Below are 23,466 nucleotides of genomic sequence, written 5' to 3'. Positions count from 1 at the left end.
TGTGGGTCTATATAACCAGAGGTCACAGTAACTAGCTGTGGGTCTATACAACCTGGTGTTGCCGTAACTAGCTGTGGGTCCACACAACCTGGGGCCACTGTAACTCTGAGTAGAACATTTTCTGAGTGCCAGCCCCTCCCTGCCCCTGCCCCTGCCCCTGCTCCTGAGCAGTGAATACTCTGGTTCTGCTGGCGGAGATGGAAGACAGGCAGTCACAAGGTCACATCAGTAACTGCTTAGAGGGAAGCAGGGAGGGCATTCCTGAGGAGTAGAGGTGCAATCTTAAGTGACCAGGGAAGTTTGCTACAGTAGTGTCTCAGTGTGAAGCTGGGGATGAGGCCAGATTGCACAGATCTGTGGAGGACGCAGTGAAGCCACAGTGAGAGGCACAGACAGCACATGGTGGGCACACTCAGGCAGCAGGAAGCCGGGGTGACGGCAAGAGGGTCGAGGGGCACAGGTCCAGAAGATAAGTCATAGGGGCTTTATCATGCAGGGCTCTGATCTGGGGCTGACATGACCAGACATGGGTTTTATCAGAATTAATCCAGCTATTGCATTAGAATGGACGGCACGGGGGCAAAGGTGGAAGCCAGGAGACTGGTTCAGGAGCTGGATGACCCCTCCTGACTGGCCCTGCTTTCTCAGTGAAGTTAAACAGGGTCCTAGAGCATGAAAGGCTGAGGGAAGGGCTGATGCTTAGGACAGAGGCAGGAATGGCCTTCTAGGGGAGTTTGCGGACAGAGAAATGTAACATCGTGTGGTCTCCTGAGGTTCAAGGCCATGTGTTTAAATCCCCACTGATCTGCACCTTTCTCCAATCGTGTTCACCTGCACGGGTGCAGGGGCGGAACAGGCAGAGCTGGGTTTAACCACAGTTTGGGTTTGTCAGATTAGGGAGCTGGGCAGCTGAGGGCACATATGTCAATCACAGTCATGACTGCAAGTGACCATGAAATGTAAGCTCAGTAAAGAAAAAAATGGAGAGAGAAGAGTGAAGGACAAGCGAAGAGCGGGAAGAATGGACTGCCCAAGTCAGATGATCACAGGGCATGAGCTGGACCAAGAATGGACTGCCCAAGTCACATGATCACAGGGGATGAGCTGGACCAAGAATGGACTGCCCAAGTCACATGATCACAGGGGATGAGCTGGACCAAGAATGGACTGCCCAAGTCACATGATCACAGGGGATGAGCTGGACCAAGTTACACTAGTGACAGAGACAAAGGCTGCAGTATGTGTAGTGACAGGTCCAGGAAATGACCATAACAGGGCACAGCTGAGGCCAGGCAGAGGCTCGGCCCACAGGGAGAGGCGGCGGAGGCGCTGCAGAGATCCAGGAGGAAGAACTGTTGATGTAACTCCGGGAAACACTGAGAAGTGAGGCTGAGTAGGTCAGAGACACAGTGAGAGTGACCCCGGAGCTACATTCTTCAAACCAGGGGGAAGCCTGAGAGTCAGGGTATGACTTCAGAGACTAAGGGTAATGGATGGTTTTATCTGCTGCATGAGATTCACAACTAGGGGTATTGAGCAGACCCACTCGACCTCTGGTTCGGTAGTACGACAGGAGTTTTAACAATGTGTCCCTGATGGACTTCCGGTGTTCTGCCTGTCCTCACTCATTCCACTCAGACCCCTGCCCCACTGTCCTTCCAAACCTGCCTTAGGGTCTCTGCAGGTGCTCATCCCTCTGCCTGGAGCATCTTCTCCCAAACCCACAGAAGGCCCCTCCTGCACCTGTTTCAAGTTAGACACACGATCATCTAACTGAGGCCTTTCTGGACACACACTCCCCCACCCTCCATGCCCTTCTGCTGCTTAGTTTTCAGACCCCGTCAGACCTTCTGACACACAATACATTGTACTTGTCTCCTCTAACACCCGTGTGAGCTCCAGGACACACACTTTGTTTCGCTCACTGTTCTGTTGTATTTACTGTGGGCAGAACGGTTCCTGGCACACAGCGATTGCTTGTTAGTGTGACTGAACATGTTAACGCTGTAGCTACTGTTAACATGGTCGGTTCCATTAACAGTAGAGTGGGAGCTATGCATTCCTGAGAGAGTACCTGTTATGATTAAAAAGTTAAATTCTTTTAAAAATTAAAAATGTAAATTTCAAGATCTAGACAGACTTCGTACGCATTTCTTCCCTGATGACTGCTTTATACTCCATGTGTTCATTTAAAAACAAGGTAAATGATTACAAAATTTCCTTAACTCCATGAATACCAGTTGCCTGATTACTATATAAAGACAGAGGAGAGTTCATCTTAACTAAGGCTGTCCATCCACTCACCATTTACCCTATGCCTACCTCAGGCAAGGCCCAGTGTCAGATCTGGGGATTCAAAGACAAATGCATGGTCCCGCCCTCAGTATGGCAGCAGTGTCCTGGATAGGGGAGAAGTGCTGCAGGCAGCCTTGGACACCACCTGGTCTGCTGGACAGCACAGGGATGTAGCTGAGACCTGCAGCCATTTACAATCTCCTATGTGACCAGTAGCCATTACTTAGGAAACCCTAACGATTGATATTTGTGAATGGCAGATACTAGCATTCCTCTGTAAGACAGACCACAGCCACCAGAAGCTCTCCCATTTAGAATACATGCAGTTTCTGCACAGCTTTGATAACCAGTGTGTCTTCCTGGGATAGGCTGGTACACATGGAATTAATGATGCCTCTTCCTGGGATAGGCTGGTACACATGGAATTAATGATGCCTCTTCCGGGGAGAGGCTGGTACACACGGAGTGTATCACAAGCCATGCTTACCGCTGTACCACCAATGCAACACACCTCTTTGGAAACCTCTGCTCCAGAGAAAGCATCCCTCAGAGTGGAAGACAGATGGAGGGGCCAAATAAGCGCACAACTTACTGTTCTCTTGCTGAAACCCAACAGAGCTTATCATGTCCATCTTGTTTCAGAATGTCCATTAGTGCCTGTCTGGAGGAATTCTCATAAACGGTTCCCAGGAAGTTACATAAATACGGCCTCTCATCATGCAGCAGCGACCAACTCACCTCCACCACAGGGAAGTTCCTGTACCTGGAAAACAGCACACGGGTCGTCGCTCGCCACAGGGGCCCACAACCCAGCCTCCTGGGTGGCAGGTACACAGAAAAGACTCAAAACGCCATTTCTAAGTCTCAAACTGTACCTTCCCATGTTTATTTTGGGAAAGTCCCTGAATCTACTGACTTAAGAAAGAAAAAAAAAAGAACTGCCCATTGACCTCTCTTCAAAAATTGTTACAGAGATTTTGTGCTTGAAGCTGTTTTCTTTCCACATTCTTTAACTTCCATCACTCACCTTCACTAGGCATGCTGACCTCAAGGCCCTGTCCTACACTCACAAGGGCCAGGATTTAACCACTGCTTTACAGAAGTGGTGACTCTGGGGGGGGGGAGGGAGATGGGGGAGATGCTGAGGAAGGGTCACAGGCAGACAGCAATAAGCGTCAGGGATCTATGGCACAGAATGGCCACTGTCATAAATAATAACGTGCTGTATATTTCAAATCTGCTCAAAGAGATTTTAAATGTTCTTGCCACAGAAAATTTTAATTAGCCTAATCTAATCATTCTGCATTGTAAACGTGTCAAATATCACACTGTAACCCGTAAACAAGTACAATTATAATTTCTCAGTTAAGGAAAAAGATTACAGAATATATACTACTATAGCAAAAGGCTCTGGAAAATTAGCCTCAAGTTTATTAAAACAAACACAAATCCTTTGTACGCCACACAGGAGAGGCCTGCTGCAAGTAGCTATTCTTCTGGGTGCTGGGAAACAGCACGATCCAGCTGTGCTGAAACACAGCCTGCACCCGAGGGCAGAGCTCTGCAGCACGGCCTGCGCCCCTCTGAGGCTGCCCTCTGCCGGGCAGGTGTTCCTGGGCTTCAACGCAGCAAGCCGGCAGCGTCCAGGCTCTACTCCCGAGATGCCGGTTTATGAAAACCTTCCTCCAGTTGCAACCACCACAAATGTCTCCAGACATTATCAAATACTTCCTGGTTGGCAAAACTGCCCTGGCTGAGAAGCAGTGATTATCAGGAAAGGTACTGGCCTAGTCCAGCAACACCAGAATTACCAAGAGTTTCACCCTATACTGTATGAACAGGCTATACAGTGTTACTATTAGCAATTTACAAGTATGGCCTCTTCACAAGTGAGAGATTTTTCAGAGGGTCTTTACTCTGGGTTTACTTATTAACAAATATCTTTTTGTCTGGTCCTACTCCAAACTTCCTGAGTCAGAATATTGTAGAATAGGCCTGGGAATGTCTTATTAATGTTTCCCTGGAAACCTTTGCTAACCAGTCAGCAGTCCAAGGCTGGATACAGTAGCCAGAGATGGACTAATGCGTAATAAATGTCTGACTGAAGAATCACCTCAGCGGAACGCTTCCTCATCCATGCACCTGATAGGGATTCACTGAGCTGCTGCTCTGGGCTCTGGACAGAAGCCCCTGCCCTCAGGAGGTCTGTGTGCACCTACATGTGCTAAGTATCTTAAAGTCAACTTACTCTTAATTAAAAAACAGAAAAATAAAAAATATATTTTCCATTTTATAGTTGGAGAAAATATACTTAGAAACCTTAGCTATTTAATTAAACCCTCATTACACAGAAGGAATTTGTGCAAATTCAGCCAGTCCCAAACCCAACAGTACAGTGTGCTTTTGATACAATACTTCTTTTAATTTTTTTTTTTTACCATAAATTATATAGACTCTATCATTGTTTTCTTAAAAAGTGTAATTACCATTCTCTGCTAAATTTCTCTTTAGGGTAACCCTAATAAACTTGAAAATCGATCCTATGCATGGGGTTCCAAAACTACAAAGTAACTCATCCACTCTCCTTAGACCAGGATAAAGCATCCCCACCAGAGTGTCTACACCTGGGACGGTGATCTCCATGCCACACCAGGGTGCCCGTATCATCAGCAACACTGCTTCCACAGTTTCCCTTGTGTAAAGACATCTTCAAAGCTTGCAGAGCATCAGTATCTAACTCATATCTCAACTCCGAGAATCCTTTTTTAGTTTTAGTTGCAGACACATTTACAGCCATTAAGCATCTGATTGGTAAATTAATTTTCCAGTCCTATGTCAGACCTCTGACATCTGACATGATTCTCCTGTTCTGCTCCAATGTCAGAAGACATTGGGAGCTTGGGAATTGTATAAAATGAAAATACATGGCACAGGGACAGTTATGGCTTCTAGGAAGGAGTTTCCAAGTGATCTTCAGGAACGGGAGTTGTGTGCCCCTCCTGCCATCACAGAGGGGAGTGATGATGCTGAGTACAGTCTTCTCGGGCACACTGATCACTGGTCACAGAAACAAACAGCCTCTTCAATTTGACAAACCAACAGTTATTCCAGAATACACAAAGTGTATGGGAAGAATAGACAGAGATGATCAGTATTGTGGGTGTTATAGATTTAATTCTTCTGGCTGATGGACTGGCAGCTGTGAATGGTGCACCCTTTACCCTTAGTAAGGAGAGTGGAGGGAAGGGCAGACCCACCTCCCTTACAGGGGAAACCTTGTCACTCAGCTTGTGGGCAGTGTGGGCAACAGAAATTCAAGAAAAGAGGAAAGGCTGTATGGGAAGATGTATTTTTATAATGCAAACTGAAAAACAAACCAACAGGGATCACATGGTTTGCAGCAGAAGCAATGAGAAAGGTGGAGGAGAGAAACCATGTCTACTGTGAGATGTGCAAGAGGAAGCCTGGACTGCATCCTGGGGGTGGCTTCAAGAAGTGTCACACTCAAGAAAATTACAAACAAACAATAACATATTATTTTATATAACCTAAAACAGATAATAAAATCATCAGGTGAGTTCATATAAAATTTTAGGAAAATTACGAGTAATCCACCAATCTCTTTCCAGCCCCAAATAAATAAGAGCTGGGGAATATCCAGGTGGCAGAAAAACTGGACTGGAAAAGGTTTAAACTGCTATAGGATCAAATTACTTCCCACGACTTTTTTTAAACTTAATGTGGGTGTTTTACTGTTATCGCCGTGTTCCTCTAGGTCTTCCATTCAGAGGGTAGCAGTGTGTTCTTATGTTTGCTGTTGACAAAGGACAAAGGAGTTCTCTCCCTCTCCCCTTATTTGCATGTTATCCCCTATAAACTTGGTTCAGGCATATTTCAATCCAGAGTTGACCTTTTGGCTTTGAGCAGGGGACTTGCACAGGTCTGTGGGGAAGTGAAGCTTACAGAGAGATTGTATCTGCCTATTCACCGGGATGCGTGGTTACAAGTTAAATGCAGATATGAACATATCTGAGGATACAGGAATAAAGACTTTTAAAGAAAGAATAAAATACCCCCAAAACTCATCATCGTCACTAAAGCATGAGACCTCCTGCCTCTGGGAAAGGCTGCAGCTGGCCTTAATGATCCCAGAAGAACTAAATTTATTATGATTTAAAACAAAACCTTCCTGATTCAGAAATTCAGATCTTAAGAGTCTCAAAAGGTACAATCTTATTTTATACTTACGTGGCTACTCCTAAAGGCCACTGGAAAACATCCACGTCATTGACCCAGGGACTGTCGTACACGAGGAAAAGCAGCTCCACGAAGCCCCCGTTCCTTTTGAGGTAAGGGTTTATCCATTCATTATTGCAATACTCATTTCCAAGCAAAACAACAGCAAGGTGCTCCAGTTTTTTAATTTGTACTAAATTTTGTACATAAAGTAACCACTGGGTGGCATAAAAGATCTTTGCTTTTTCTCTTCCATTTAAAACAAGCACCACATTGTTCACATCCACAGTGAAGTACCCTGGTAGTACAGCTGGACCGGTGATGAAGCTGCCAAAAATAACAGAGAGAGACAAACAAGAACAGAACACAAAGGGATCTGGTATCAGTTCTTAATCATTTTACATAGAACCTACAATGACATTTAATCCATATTCTTTCTAGAAATAAAGTTTCCATAATACAAGTTCTTTTAAATAAGTTTGGATGACAGCACATAGCTGTCGATTAATGGGAAGCTTTGTTTGAAGCCAGATCAACTTATATATGATAATCAGAAGTGTAGCAGCTTTTTTTGTTTTTGAGTGCTGTTCGAATAGCCCTCAAGTAAGTGCTGGCTAGAATTTAAGCTCTTAAGCAAAGAGATACAGCAGGACCTCCACAGCTGGCCTCCCTGAGTCGACCTGATCCCCACAGACTGGACATGCACCATGTGTGCAGGTCAGGACAGCAGCCTCGCTCCTCACAGTGACCACCTCGTGTGCTCACCAGCTTGTGACAGGTCCTGGGTGGTCAACTGATCGAGGTGCTACTGTATACTGAACCGCGTGAGAAAGACAGAAGACGATGGGAACTGGGGAAGAGGACAAAGAGAGCTTCACTGTTGTTAGAAATATTTACTAGAAATACTTAATTCTTTTAAGAAGAAAGTTAAGTATCTGAAGCAAGTATGACAGCTGGAATTTGTTAGTTCTGGGTGCAGGTAAATGGGAATTTATTGTATTACTCTCTGTTTTTATTGTACTTAAAACAGTTTTCGTAAAAGGAATACACATTTCATAACCCACATTTTTATTATATATTTCCTAGAACCAACATCATTGAAGTATTTTTCACTAACATGCACTAAGTATGAAAAATACATTTAATTCATCTTCATTTCGGGGGGGACATAAGTCTCACTTTGTCCTCTGCTAGAATGCACTGGCATCATCATGGCTCACTGCAACCTTAAACCCTACTTCAGCCTCAAATAGCTTGGACTACAAGCATGTACCACAACACCCAGGTAATTTTTTCTATTTTTAGTAGAGACAGACCTCACTGTTGCTCAGGCTGGTCTCTAACTCCTCACGTGATCCTCCTGCCTTGGCCTCTCAGAGCGCTAAGAGTGCTATACAGGCATGAGCCCTGCCACTGAGTCTATTTTATCTTAAAATTAGTCACTCTAGTCCTGGATTCTTTACATCTTGCTTGAAACATCTCTTTACATTTTACTAGAATCTTTTAATCTTCAGTACAAACATGCCCCAATACTTTTATTGCTTCTTATTGTTAGGGAAAGAAAAGCCTAACATTTGTTAAATGCCTTTTATATAAGAGTCACAGATATGACACATCAACACTTTTCACGGGTCATCATTTAACTCCCACAACACTGTACAGTACAGTACTCCCCCCTCTGCATCTGAGAAACATAACACTTTAGCTGCATGGCCCGTAACTGCTAAAGCCAAGTCTGGACCAAGTTCTAAATTCAGAGCTTAAGTTACTTTACACCATGGTGGTTAAGAAATACTACAGCAAGTAGATATTACATGTAGTTAAAACTCAAAATATGTATTTTGTTGTCTGCATGTACCATGTGACATAAATGACATTATTCTAAAATTAACAGGTCAGGACTATATTCTTGAGTTTGCCTTGAACAGCATCTAGCACTGAAGATGGCTAATGGTTCAGTAACAGTTTAGTAATTTAGATAATCTGCAGAATCTGAGGGGGCAGAAAACAATTTAGGGATATTATTAATAATTAAAATGTTTAAAATATTTATTATTGATACTATACAAATATGTTTCCATTAGAAACGCAGGCAGGTGTAATTCTTAGAGCATGAGAAGCTTCCTGGTTCTTCTTCCTCACACTAGGTCAATGTTTTGAAAGAAGAAAAGGAAACTCTGAGACACGTTCTGGGACTTGCACGAAGCTCCCGTGCCCCAGAAAGACATGGCAGAGCTGGGACTCTAAGACCACAAATATCACGTGCCCAAGGGATTTCAGAGTGACATACTAACTTTTATGTTATTTTTTGAAGCAAATACAACATTTTATTAAGGATAATGCTGATAAACTGCATTTTAAAAAGTTTTCACAAAAGGAATACACATTTTATAGCCCATATTTTCATTATATATTTCCTAGAACAACCAATGTCGTTGAAATATTTTTCACTACCATACACTAAGTATAAAAAATACATTTAATTCATCTTCATTTCTTGGGGGATAGAATCTCACGTTGATAATTCTCTAATAGTATTTTAATTTCTAATGAGGTAAGATAGTAATACATGTAAAAAATGTTTTCATTGAAACTTACAACAGAAGGAACTAAATAAATACCGTGAGTCTTCATGTCCTGGGCACCCATCTGTTACTGCTCATCTTTACACGACTGTGGTAGGACTTGGAGGCATATTTTTCAAATTGTATAGATTTGTTTGTTGCTTTATATAAAAGCATAATATAGATAATGAACACCTATATTTTACAGTTCAGTAAACACTAGCCTGAGACTATATATTAAACACCACCTTGACACAGAATAAAATTGCCAAGGCAGTTCAGATCAAAGGGGAATGAAAGAGAAAGGTAAAGGTTGAAATGTATTCCAGGAAATATAAGCAACTGGAAAAAAGGCATAGAGACAGGTAAGCTTGTGATTTAAAAATATACAAGGAAAATAAGACCACATATTGGTAACAAAACTAATCTGACGGGGAGGAAGAGTAGGTTATAAAGGAAGTAAAAAAGAGCTTGTAAAACAGTATCTGGTACAGAATTTCCTTTCCATAAATGTTACTATCATTTTTTTTGGGGGATAGAGTCTCACTTTGTCACCCTCTGTAGAGTGCTGTGGCAGCGCAGCTCATAGCAACCTCAAACTCTTAGGCTCAAGCAATCGATCCTCTTGCCTTAGCCTCCCAAGTAGCTGGGGGCTACAGGTGCCTGCTCTAACATCCAGCTAGTTTTTAGAGATGGGGTCTTGCTCTTGCTCAGGCTGGTCTTGAACTCCTGAGCTTAAGCGGTCCACTCACCTCAGCCTCCCAGAGTGCTAGGATTACAGGCGTGAGCCACCACACCCGGCTCAATGTTAGCTATTATTATAAATATGTAAAAAAGCAAGGAACAATATTATGTAAAATTATAGCATAATTTTAATTATAATGTAAATAGAAAAAAGGCTGGAATCAGACATGATAAAATGCTAACTGTAAAACCCTTGTTTTGGAGTAATGAGCAAAATAGAATTATGAGTGATTAAAAATGTTACCTTTTCTAAATCTTCCACCAGTTATTACTATAACCACTTAGGAGTATTTTTTTATAAATATATCTTTAAAAGAAAACTATAATTTTAAAAATCAACAAGCTTGTAAAGTGTGACTAATGAATATTTCAAATTTTTCAAACATTTATTTTTGAGACAGAGACTCACTCTGTCACCTTGGGTACAGTGCAGTGGTGCCGTCACAGCTCACTACAACCTCAAACTCCTGGGCTAAAGTGAGCCTCCTGCCTCAGCCTCCTGAGTAGCTGGGACTATAGGTGCTGCACTAGTGGAGACAAGGTCCTGCTCTTTCTCAGGCTGGTCTCAAACTCCTGACCTGCAGTGATCATCCCACCTCAGATTCCTAGAATGCTAGGATTACAGGTGTGAGCCACTGCACCCTGCCTGAATATTTCAAATAAGTTAAAAATTTTAAGTAAAAAATGCATTAATATGGAAGAAAACATTTTACAATTTAGTCAAAAAAGTTAACCTTTACATTTTTCTGTATTATAAAAACATTTAAAAGAGAGTAAGTAAACATTAGCACAGCTAGCTGAAGCAGGTGACTGGCTGGGCTGTCCTCAGTTTTCTGGGTAACACAGGTTGTCTGCTGAGGAGGGCAGCTATGTTGTGGGCAGAGGGTGTGAACTCTCCCACCCATCTGGGCACTGTCTGGCGGCACCACAGTACCAGCCCTGCAAGCCGGAAAGCAGGGACTGTCACGTTTGTTTCTCTCATTCTCCCATCTAATTATTTCCTAAATTCTGGTAGTTCCCTTCACTGTCTCTCTTCCAGAGACTTCCAATCTTTCACCTGCTCTGCCTGCACCAAGTTGTTTCCTTTACATCATTTTTTCCATACTGCTGCTAGAGAAATCTAGACAAAGGAGAAAGATGGACAGCACTGCTCTCCTGCCTCATCGTCCTCGATTGCCTTCCACTGTCCGAGAGCCTCAGCATGGTACATACCAGACCCATGGCGATCACCTGACCCAGGCTTCTCCGTCTCAGCTACCCTCCCTTACCTTCGTCCTCTGGGAATCCTGACTGGTCTGCAGTTCCACGCACAAACCTAGCTCTATGAGTATGAGCCTCTGATGTCACCTCTGCTGGGAACATACTCTCTCCTTTCTCTCTTTATTGAGACTGAATCTCATTCAGTCGCCCTGGGTAGAGTGCCGTGGTGTCACAGGTCACAGCAACCTAAACTCTTGGGCTCAAGTGATTCTCTTGCCTCAGCCTCCCGAGTACCCGGGACTACAGGCGTCTGTCACAATGCCTGGCTAGTTTTTCCATTTTTAGTAGAGATGGGGTCTCGCTCTTGCTCAGGCTGGTCTCGAACTCTTGAGCTCAAAGGACCCTCCTGCCTCATCCTCCCAGAGTGCTAGGATTACATGTGTGAGCCATCGTGAATGGCCGATATTTTGATTCTTTTGAAATACACTTCTGGTCCTTTGCAGCTTGCTCTATCACCTATACATCGAGATGTGAAAACCCAGGTATTTCTACTTCCCGCGTGGGATCACCATAAAATCTTGCTTTTGTAGACTTTGCTGACCAACTGGGCATCTTTCACAGTGGTAACTAGAAAAGGGCCCTTTAGAAATAAGATATGAAGACATTCCTTTCAGGGCTCCAAGGAATACATAAATCAGTCATTTATACACAGACCCACTACCCCCTCCAGCTATGTGCGTGTGGGAGGAGACACTAATGTCCCGTCCCACAGGCCAGGGAGGACGGAAGGAGACACTCAGTATTAATGCTCAGCAAGTACTTGTTGAGAGTGAACTAAGGAATAGTCGGATCTCGAAAGCTATTGAATAGCTTGATTTTTGAAGACTTACGGATTCAACGCCAGTATAAATACATTTGACAAAACTAAGTAGCAATGACATTTTAGTTTAGTCAAAGTTTTAAGCAACATGACTGACAATTTAGTAAGAAACCAACTGTAGAAAAACAATTTCTCTTCTCCAGTAATGAACAGAAGAAAGAGTGGGCTGTAATTTGGGATCTGCGTGTCCTCTAAGTGCCAGACATTGAGGAAGAGTGGGAACGGGAGCCGGGGTGGAAGCTCCAGCTGCGGCAACTCGGCCTGCGACAGGGTGTTCGGAAACGCAGGCTCAGCTAAGGTGACACGGCCCCTAGAACCCTAGCGGAATGTACATGGAAAACAAAAGTTGTTACCTACAGAACGGCCACGAGAAACTCTGGTTCCTGGCGAGCTCCCTTCTCTGAAGTCATTCACAGCCCTGCAAGCAAGAGTCTCCTCTCCCTGGAGCTGATGCCCAATTCAGAGGTGAGTCACCAGCCCATGACTGATTCAAGAAAGGGCATTTCTCTTATTAAACAGTCTGTGGATGTTATCAAGTTGCTTACTTGCTGCTCTAATTCTTATCTATCTACAAGTTCTTTTGGTAAGGGTGATTAACCTCAAACATTCCTGTTTATTCAGACTACTTATGATTCACTAGGACAAACTGTGTTCTGAGGAGAAAATAACATACCACTGTCCTGTGAGTCAGTTTTATCTTTTCAAAGGTAAGTTCTTATTCCAACCTCTGTAAGGTGGCCATCCAAGGGACTGTAAGAGACTGGTCAACATACGGAGGTGGCCATTGTCAGGAACCAGGGCTCTGTCCGACGGGCACATGTGGTATGTGTCTGTCCATGAGAGTTGGGCCGGCCGACTGAAGGTGGTCAGTGCAGGGAGAGGGTCAGCTCCGGAGGGGTTTCTATGTTTGTTCCATTATCACCCTGCTCCTCTCCACATCTACTGTTATTTAGACAGCTACCTGTAGCTAAGGGAATTTAGTTCCCAAAGCATATGACTCCTAAACGTAATGCCAAGAGGCTGTTTCTATGACAGTATTACGTTAGATTGGGGGGAGAGTTCCCGTTACTTGCCTCTGTCACCACCAACATCAGGTCGGCTTTTGTTGTAGCACTTCACTCTTTTTATTATTATGAGTATAGCAAGGAAGGTCTCATGATTCACTCTAAGCAAAAGCATCTGAGAACCCTCTAAGTATGTATATCCTGAACCTAAAATTCACTAAGCTACAAACACAACCTTAAAAAAATTTTTTTTTAAAAATTTCAAGCACTAAAAGCAAGAATTAGGCACTTTATTTATTTATTTATTTTTGAGACAGAGACTCAAGCTGTCGCCCTGGGTAGAGCGCTGTAGCATCACAGCTCACAGCGACCTCCAACTCCTGGGCTCAAACGAGTCTCCTGCTTCCACCTCCCATGCAGCTGGGACTACAGGCGCCAGCCACAATGCCTGCTATTGTTTTTTGGTTGCAGCCATCATTGTTGTTTGGCTTCCCGGGCTGGATTCAAACCCACCAGCTCAGGTGTATGTGGCTGGTGCCTTCGCTGCTTGGGCCACAGGCGCCAAGCCAAGAATTAGGCACTTTATGATGTGTAAAAAAAGGTTAAATACCAGATAAAAAGGATTATGGTAACTTTGTAATTAAATTATCACAAAGAGTACATTAAAATCTAAAAACTTTTAAAAGTCAAGAGGAAGTTAAACTGAGTGGTAGCAAGATTAGGGAAAAAATTCCATACTCGAAGTACAGATAAGCATCTCCATAGATATCTCCATTTAAGAATTCAACATGATGCCAGCCTAGTGTCGTGTATGTGGCCTCAGCTACTTGGGAGGCTGAGGCAGGACAGCTTGAGGCTAGGAAGTAGACTGCAGTATCCTATAAATGTGGCCTGTGAATAGTCACTGCATTATAGCCTGGGCAACAGAGCAAGATTTCGTCTGTAAAACTAAAATAATTCAACATGCAATTATGAAATTAAACATATCTAACACTGGAGGTGACTTTCTGATGATGTAGACTAATCTACCATGTTAAAGACCGTGATTCAATCCCATTTTCACTATTTAGTACTCCAGCGGTTCTCAACCTGTGGGTTGTGACCCACAGGAACTGTATTAAAGGGCCATGACATTACGAAGGTTGAGAACCACTGTAATATTTAATCTTTCAGGGCATCAAGGTTTTTGGTTTTCTTTTGTTTTTTCAAGATGGGGTCTTGCTATATTGCCCAGCTGGAGTACAGAGGCTATTCACAGGCACGATCTTCAGACATTAGGCTTCAAACTTCTAGGCTCACGTGATCGCAGCCTCCTAAATGACTGGACAGTAGGTGTGAGACATTATGCCTTGCTCAGAGTTTTCATTTACAAAATTGGAAAACCACCAACATGACAGGGCGGTTGTAAGGATTAAAATTTATTGAGGAATGTTTGTGAAAGCACTGGAGCACAGCAACTGCTCTGTTTTGTTAACTCAGGATTCCTTTTATTTTAAGTGCTCATGCAGAAGTGCCAGCAAATTATTCAGGAGGTCTAGCTAAGACAACTGATGAAGGCGGCCACACTAAACAACAGATTTTCCATGTAAGTGAAACAGCCTTGTATTAGAAGAAGATTACATTTAGGAATTTTATAGTTAGAGACGAGGAGCCAATGACTGGCTTCACAACTTCCAAGGACCCTCCTGTTAGAGGCAGGTGGTGACTTTAAGTTGAAGCCAATGCTTGTTACCATTCGGAAAATCCCAAGGCCCTTTTTTTTCCATTTGAGGCAGAGCCACAAGTTGCCCTTGGTAGAGTGCTGTGGTGTCACGGCTCACAGCAACCTCAAACTCTTGGGCTTAAGCTATTTTCTTGCCTCAACCTCTCAAGTAGCCAGGACTAGAGGTGCCCACCACAATGCCTGGCTATTTTTTGTTGCAGCTGACATTATTTAGCTGGCCTAGGCTGGGTTCAAACCCGCCACCCTCGGAGTATGTGGTTGGCGCCGTAATCGCTGAGCTACAGGCACTGACCCTTAAATCCCAAAGCCTTTAAGAACTATGCTGAAGCTACTCTGCCTGGGCTCTACAGATGGAACAAAGCCTGGATGACAGCACATCCGTTTGCAGCACGGTTACTGTTGAGACTTACTGCTCAAAGGCTGCCTTTCAAAACATTCCTGCTCGTTGACAATGCACCTGCTCATCCCTGAGCTCTGTTGGAGACACACCAGATTGATGTTGTTTTCACACCTAACACAGTATCCATCCTGCAGCCCATGGAAGAGGGAGGAGTTCTGACTTTCAAGTCTTCTTATTTAAGAAATACATTCTGTAAGGCTACAGCTGCCACAGATAGTGATTCCTCTAATGCAACGCTTCTCAACCTGTGTGTCGTGATCCACAGGAACTGTATCAAAGGCTCATGGCATTAGGAAGGTTGAGAACCACTGCAATACATCTGAGCAAAGTAAATTAAAAACCTTCTTGAACAGATTCAGCTTTCTAGATGCTAAGAAGAACAGTAGTGATTCATGGAAAGAGGTCAAAATATCAACAATAACAGGGGTTTAGAAGAAGCTGATTCAAAACCTCACAGTGACTCTGACAAATTTAAGACTTGAGTGGAGGAGGTGACTGCAGATGTGGGTGAAATAGGAGGAGAACTAGAATTAGAGGTGAGGCCTGGAGATGTGACTCAACTGCTGTACTCTCCTGATAAAGCTGAATGGATGAGGAGTTGCTTCTTATGGATGAGCAAAAAAAGTGGTTTCTTCAGAGGGCATCTACCTCTGGTGAAGATGCTGTGAACGTTGTTTAAAGGACAAGGTTTTAGAAAATTTCAGACACAGTTGACAAAGCAGGGACAGGGTTTGAGAGGGGTGACTCCAATTGTGAAAGAAGTTCTACTGTGGGTAAATGCTACCAAACAGCACTACACGCTACGGAGAAATCTTCTGTAAAAGAACATGGATGCAGCAACTTCCTTGTTGTCTAATTTTCAGAAACTGCCACAGGCACCCAAACCTTCAGTGATTCCCATCTATATCAGACAGTAGCTGTCAACACTGAGGCAAGACCCTCCACCAGCAGACAGCTGATGACTCACTCAAGGCTCAGATGGCTGGCAGCACTTTTTTTGGCAAGAAAGTATTTTTTAATTAAGGTATGTGCATTGTTTTGTCAGACACAACGCTACTGCACAGACACAACGCTACTGCACACTAACAGGTAACAGTCTAGTGTAAACACACATTTATATGCTCTGGGAAACCCAAATGCGCTGTGACTCACTTTACTGTGCTGGTCTGGAATGGCACCCACAGTTTCTCTAAGGTATGCCTGTGTAAAAGCTCACGTAAAATTTCAGAAGGGAGGGATAAATTTGGCTCTCTTTTTGAAGTTAATGCTGTTTGCTCAAGTCATTCCCTATCATAAAATTTTAAGCTTAAAGATGCTTTTCTTACCAATTTGTAATAATTTTTCTGAAAATTCTACATATTTGGGTAAAACTATTAAACTAATATTAATGACATGCTTTTCAAATACTAAAACATTAAATTTAAACACGTAATACACATTTACTTTCAAACACCGAAATCCAACTATTTTAAGTTCAGAACTATTAGATAAACTCTTACATGAGATTAGATCAACAGAAGCCTAGAGAAAAGGAAATATAACTATTATCAATGGTGATTTTAAAAGCTTTTTACTTTTCAAGTAGGATTACACTGAAAAGATATAAACAATGACACTGTTTTCCAAGTGTATATAAAGAAAGCTGCAGTGAAAATGAAATTGAGATTAACTATAGCTTTTCCTCTCTTGATTTTTGTGGAAAAGAATAAAATCCTAATAGAACTCAACAATCACATTTTCCCTAATAAAGCAACTGTTTGTTGCTTGTAAAATAAGCATTTAAAAATATTTTTTACATGTTTTTATGTCAATAAGAAACCAATAGCTAACAAAAATAGCCTTATTTTATATAATAAAATTATCAGTTTTTCTACATAAAAATAATCTCAATTCTATCTAAAAACATTGAGAAAATATGTAGTCACAGATAAAAATTTTATAAAAACGAAAGACAAAGTGTTAGCAATACACTGGTTTCTGGTTGGCTGCAGTGACTCATGACTGTAATCCCAGGACTATGGAAAGCCAATGGGAGAATTGCTTGAGGCCTCAGTTCAAGACCAGCCTGGGCAACAGAGAGAGATCCTGTATCTACAAAACAAAAACAACAACCCCCCCCCCTCCTCGGAACAATTAGCCAAGCACGGTAGTGTGCGCCTACAGTCCCATCTACCTGGGAGGCTGACGTGGGAAGATCCCTTGAGCCCAGGAGTCTGAGGTTATAGTGAGCTACCATGCCACTGCATTCCAGCCTGAGAGACAGAGTAAAACCCTGTCTCTAAAAAAAAATTTAAAAATGAAAATAAAAAATAAAAGCCAGGTACAGTGTTCATGCCTGAAACTCCAGCACTTTGGAAGGCCAAGGTAGGATTACTTGAGCCTAGGAGTTGGAGACTAGATTGGGCAATAGTAAGAATCTATCTCTACAAAAAATAGAAAAATTAACCAAGTGTGGGGGTGAGCACCAGTAGTCCCAGCTACTTAGGAGGTCCAGGCAAGACTGTTTGAGCTCAGCAGTCTGAGGCTGTAGTGGGTTACGATGATAGCCCCAGCAAGAGGACAGGAAAACCCTATCTCAAAAAAAAAAAAATCATTACTTACATTAAAAAAAAAAATTTGTGAGTACTGCAGAAAAGTGGTAATCTATACCATTAATCATGATAGAATTCATACAAGAAATTTTTTTTTTATTAGAGACAGAGTCTCACTTTGTTGCCCTCACTTTGTACAGTGCCATGGTGTCATAGCTCACAGCAACCTCCAAGCTCTTAGGCTTAGGCGATTCTCATGCCTCTGCCTGCAGAGTAATTGAGACTACAGGTGCCTGCCACTACGCCTGGCTGTTTTTTTGTTGAAGTTTGGCCGGGGCCGGGTTCGAACCTGTCACTCTTGGTATATGGGGCCAACGCCCTACTCACTGAGCCAAAGGCACCATCCAAGAAATATGTTTTAATGAACAAAAATTTTAACAGTGATAAGCCACAGCTTTGATACCTAAGTATTATGAAAAATGAATATGCCTATTATATAAAAAAGTTAGGTTTACATATTATTCCTCCAATATATAGAATTAAATGCTCATCACCAATCAAATGTCACAAAATGCAGAGTATAAATTTTTCCATATAATCAGGTAAAAGAAAATAGACAATTCCAAAAAGAGTATTTTTAACATCTAATTTCATTAAGAAAATATCCAAGTAAGCTTTAAAAATACGTATGAGATTTAGTTCTCCACCCATCATAAGTTAAAACGGAAAAGTTTTTTTCATTTTTCTTCTAGAATTCACATAAAATCCTGCACAGAACACCTGGGAAGTCAATGTTGCACAACAGCAGTACCTGTAATGTGTTCTTCCTACAACTGACTTGCCTTCTCTCCACTGAGCAGTCACATCAGTGGGATCAAGTAAGCCTTCAAAAATATGCTCCCAGAGATACAAGCCTAGTAATTAAAAACAAAAACAAAACACATTTATTCTCTTATCAACTCTGGTGCATGAGATAAGTATATGTCCTGCTTCTTGAATCATCTGACTTGAAACCAGTACTTTTCTCCTTTGGTTCACTGTCTATTAAGTAACAGTTCAAAATCATCAATATGGTGGCTAACAAGATAGAACTCATTAGTTTGCAGTATGAAATGTGGCAAAATGTGAGTTATATTAATGATGACAACCTCTCCTACTTTATTTTATTATTTTTTGAAATGGAGTCTCAAATTGTCACCCTGGGTAGAGTGCCATGGCCTCATCATAGCTCACAAAAACTCCCCACTCTCAGGCTCCAGCGATCCTCTCGGGCAACAGTGAGAATCCATCTCTTCATCTCAGTTTTTCTGTTCTTGGGAGAGACAAGGTCTCCCTCTTGCTCAGGCTAGTCTCAAACTCCTGAGATCAAGCAATCCACTCGACCCAGCCTCCCAGAGTGCTTACCGGGATTACAGCTATGAGCCAGCCCACCCGACCCTAACCTCTCTTTAGATTTCAAACCCCCCTAATTATTATTGCACCTTTGTTACCTGTCTTGTTCTGAAATGTATCATATTACAAAGTACACTACTGTATGATTACAGGAGTGGGGATTCACCTTTTTATGGCTCATGTATACACACACGTTTAGTGTGCTGGGGGACACCCCCCCTTCCTCACTTGAACACAGTCTTGACTGCAGGGTGCCCTTCACAGACAAATGCCACTGCACCTCTCTCCTTACGGCAGCCTGACGTTTCATTGTGACTTCCACTGAACAAACGTTTTTGATAGGAGAGCAGTCTCATACAATGAGGTAATAAGTGTATGAAGACCACACAACACCTCTAGGAACCTTTCCTTAAAAAAATAATTTACATTGAAAGATGTGTTTTGTTCTATTCTCACTACACCCTGGTAGTAAAGACATCCCAAACAACCATGTTTTAAAACTTGGTCAATGAGATGAAGCTTTCCCACTGTGAATAATGTTCCCCTGTACTCCCACAAAAGACGTCCATGTTCTAATCTCTAGAACCTGTGACTATGTTACTTGCCTTGGCAAAGAGACTTTTAAAATATGATTAAGGCAGGAATGCCAAGGTGAAGAGATCACCATGGACCATCTGGTGGGCTCTAAGTAATCACAAGAGTCCTCCCAAGTTGGGGGAAGGAGGGCCAGAGTGAGGAGGGGAGATGGGAGAACGGAAGCCCATGTCAGAGTGAGGCAGCTTCTAGAAAGTGCAAGACAAGGAAATGGGTTCTCTGCCACAACCTGTAAAAGTAACAGCCCTATAGACACAGGTAAGACTTTTGCCTTCAGAAATGGAGGATGATAAATTTGTGTTGTTTAAAGCCACTAAATTTGCAGTAATTTGTTGTGACAGATTTTGGAAACTACGGATTATGTAGTTACAGATTATGGTACCTGGAAAATGGGGTGCTACAGGAAGAAATACTTCAACATGTAGAAGTGGCTTTAGAATTGGATAATGAGAAAAGGCTAGGAGAATTCTGAGAAACAAAATTTCAAAAGCTTAAACTGCCCTGAACAGACTGCAGGTAGAAATAAGGAACTTAACAGCTCAGCTAGTAAGGACTCGGAAGGAAGGGAGGCACACAGCAAAGAAAACCTACGTTACATCCTAAAGAACACCTGACTTGTTGGCAGCAGACTGTGTGTTAAATATGGTAGAAACATGCGTGTTAAAGCAGTGCCTAACACGCACTCCTGGTGAAGGGCCAGACGGCAACAAAGAACATGTTACCAGAAGGAGGAAGAAAGAGAACCTTGTATCATAACTGCAGAAAGCTTACCTGAATTGTGTCCTGCCGTTACATGGAAAGAACTTGTGATCAACTTGGATGTTTAGCTGAAGAGGGTTCTAAGCAAAGTGTTAAAGGTATGAACTGATTTCTTCTTGCTGATTATAGTAAAATGTAAGAGAAAAAAAAGACTGAGAGAAATGATAAGCAGAAAGGAACCAGAATTTGATGATTTGGAGCATTCTCAGATTACAAAGACTCCAAAGGGGTAAAAAGAGACATCTACTATCAGGAAAGTGTGCTCTGAAAAGGAAGCCAAGGATGTGGCCAAACCACCTTTGGCTTGTGCAGAAAATCAGAACATTCATCTACACCAAGGGCTCCTTGAAAAGATTATGCTCCTCAGCCATTTCAACAGAAGCCAGAAACAGAGATGAGATTACTCAGTAAAGGCCAGTGGAGAAGCTTCTTATTTAATGGAGTGAATCCTGTGACATACACAGGAGACCCACAAAGTTTTGAAAGTGTTCCAAGAGTAGAAACACTGCCAGGCTGGACTAAAAGAGACAGAGAGAGGTCAAAATGAAAGAAATCTGTTTGGCTCCCCAAATTCCACCAGCAGAAAACAGGCTGAAACAACTGCTAAGCTGCCAAGATGCGCTACCTTCATGAAAAAAGAAAGCATGACTCCAGTGGTGGAGCTGAAAGGCCAGAAGGCAAAGCTGCAGGCCACAGATGATTCTTAGGCCTGAATACTAACGGAGCTTGCCTGATCAGATTTCAAAGTTGCTTAGACCAGTGACTCATTTTTGCCCCCATTTTCTCCCCTTCTGAACAGGAATGTCATGTCCTATGACCGTTATCTAGGGAACAGGTTAATGAAAATAGCATTTGATAAAATTCATCTGGCTATGTTGCGCTTACTGGATTGAAAAGAGAAGAATCAGGGAACAACAATACCTGTTAAGACGTAAAATTAATTAAAAACTAAGATGGGGAAGCGGAGATTTAAAGAAAGAAATCAATATTGGAGACTTTGGTTAAAAAAAAAAAACAAACAAAAAAACTGTTAGAACTCAATGATTCCAGGCCTGGTTCAAGTACTTGAAATTCAGAAGTCAGAAGTAATCTCCAAGGATGTGTACTTGTAGGTAAGCATGAATGAACTGAAGAAATACCATCAGCCACGCACTATGCACTATATAATTTCCTCTCATCTGGTACTGGTACTTTTTATCCATATCCCTTATTGTACATAAATCCAATTCATGTTCAAAGGCTGAATAAAGCCCCTTCTAAATCACTGAATTTGGACTCTCTTAGCCCTCCCCCATTCTCTAATAGAGGATAATTTGTATCTTGGGACTCCAGAGACACTCAGAGCAAAATGCTTCTATGGGCAGTCAAGTTGCCTCAGATATACACTATATCCTTTTCCTGGACACTCATGATTAACACTGGCATAGTAACGGCTCTCAGAAAGGCCTGCAATGAAGAACCCCGCTTAAACTTGCTCTCTCCAATGTTTCCCAAACATGTCTGGTCATCAAGGGCAAGGGTCACATTACACTTGTATACCAAGTTTCAATAAATATACAGATTTGTGAAAATTCAGTTGACGTATGTACCTCAATATGATGATGCCACACGACTTACTGTATCTACAAATGAGGGTGAGCTCTGCTAAAGACTGGCAATGGTCTGTGTATTTGCACACTGATGTTGTGTAATGGGAAAGAGAAATGAAATAATGACAAAAAGTGAAAAAAACTTATGATACCTTAATAAATGATTTAAAAAAGCTACGTTACAAGTTTAATATCAATAAAGTACACTTTACAATGCTTTCTACTCATCTTCCTTCTATTATACACCCTAACTTACCAATGGCAGCTTTGCTCCAGATTTGTACACTTATGTGTGTTTTTCCTTTTGTGGATTTATTTAATATTTGAAGCCTATTTTTAATTCTTTGTTGTTGCTCATTTTTTTCGTCTCCTTCCCAAGGATTCCATTCTTCCATTTCCAGTGGAGGCTGTTCTGTTGTAAAAAAAAAAGTAACAGTGTTTACCAGTGAGGTCCAAGGGCAGGTGGACTCAAGTCGCTTAAATTAGATGTCAAAGCGCTCTAATTTCATCCTATCTTAAGTTTTTCAGAGACAGAGTAACAAAATTTTAACTAGTTAAACATAATTTAAAAGAACACCAACAACTTAATTTTTATCGAGTCTTTACTCTGAACTTAGAAATGAAATGTTAACTTGAGACAGGAAAATTTTCTCCCTCAAAACAAAACTTAAAAAAAAAAACGAATAATATGGATCAAGTTAGAGCTTTAACTTCTGTAATTCTTTATCGATTGTATATATGTAACGTAGGCATAAAAACTTAACTTCAGAGTGTAGGGTCCGCTACCTTTAGGTACCACGGTGCGGAATTCTCAATGAGAAGGAAAGCTGAGTCTGATCCTAACATGCGTGAAAACGCAGGACACTGGAGGTGAAGGGCTCCGGCCCTCCCAAGTTGCTGCTCTGGGTTTAAACGCGCAGACAGGTGTCTCACCCCGCCCCCGCCCCCACCCCACGCGAGCAGCCTCCCGCGGGCCCGGCCTCTGGGACCCTCTAAGGTAACAGGGCCAGCAGGTGCGCGCCGTGGGCCTCGCCTGGGGAGCGGGAACCGCAACAGCCGGCGACCAGGCTGCAGGTGGAGCAGCGCACCCGGCCCGGCCCGCCGCCCCGTCCTACCTTGGCCGTGCCGGTCCCGCGCGGCGGCCGCCCCCTTCCTCAGGCCCCGGACGACCGTGGCCGGCGCCTGGCGGCGACGCCCAAAGAAAACATGGTAGGCGGCGTAAAGGGAGAAGAGGCAGTACAGGGCGATGGCAGAAGAGCACAGCCGCCTCCGCGTCAGCCGCATCCCACTCCGACTTCCTGCTGGGCGGCCGTCACCGCCGCTGCCGCAGCCGCCGCCGCCGCGCAGCGGGGAATAAGCGCAGCCGCACATCTAGGCCGCCGCCCCGCTGGCATCCCGCGCAGGCGCAGCCAGGTGGAGAGGGAAGAACCGTCCTCTCCCGTGCCGCCTCCGCTCCGCCCCCGACGCAGCTCCGCCCCGACGCAGCCTCACTCCAGCGCAGCCCCGCCCCTTCATGCCCCGCCCCTCCAGGGTACGGAGCGTGGTGACTGCTTGG

General features: G+C 43.0%; 1 protein-coding gene across 1 annotated transcript in view; it reads right to left on the bottom strand.

The window, feature by feature from the left end:
* The window catches only part of RXYLT1 (ribitol xylosyltransferase 1), a 24,626-nt gene extending 1,384 nt beyond the window's left edge, over positions 1-23,242 (bottom strand). Inside the window, exons 1-5 of the mRNA XM_003798526.3 lie at positions 23,027-23,242; positions 22,168-22,323; positions 18,389-18,491; positions 6,544-6,858; positions 2,888-3,058 (exon numbers count right to left, since the gene is read on the bottom strand). Coding sequence (XP_003798574.1) covers positions 2,888-3,058; positions 6,544-6,858; positions 18,389-18,491; positions 22,168-22,323; positions 23,027-23,195 — 914 coding nt within the window. The 5' untranslated portion in view covers positions 23,196-23,242. The remainder of the gene's footprint in view (positions 1-2,887; positions 3,059-6,543; positions 6,859-18,388; positions 18,492-22,167; positions 22,324-23,026) is intronic.
* Between the last annotated feature and the right edge of the window lie 224 nt (positions 23,243-23,466).

This window comes from Otolemur garnettii, unplaced genomic scaffold (assembly GCF_000181295.1).
Source record: "Otolemur garnettii isolate 467f Iridium unplaced genomic scaffold, OtoGar3 scaffold00138, whole genome shotgun sequence".
In the NCBI taxonomy this organism is placed as follows: domain Eukaryota; kingdom Metazoa; phylum Chordata; class Mammalia; order Primates; family Galagidae; genus Otolemur; species Otolemur garnettii.
Note: the sequence above shows the minus strand (reverse complement) of the source record. Positions and strands in the feature narration are given on the sequence as shown.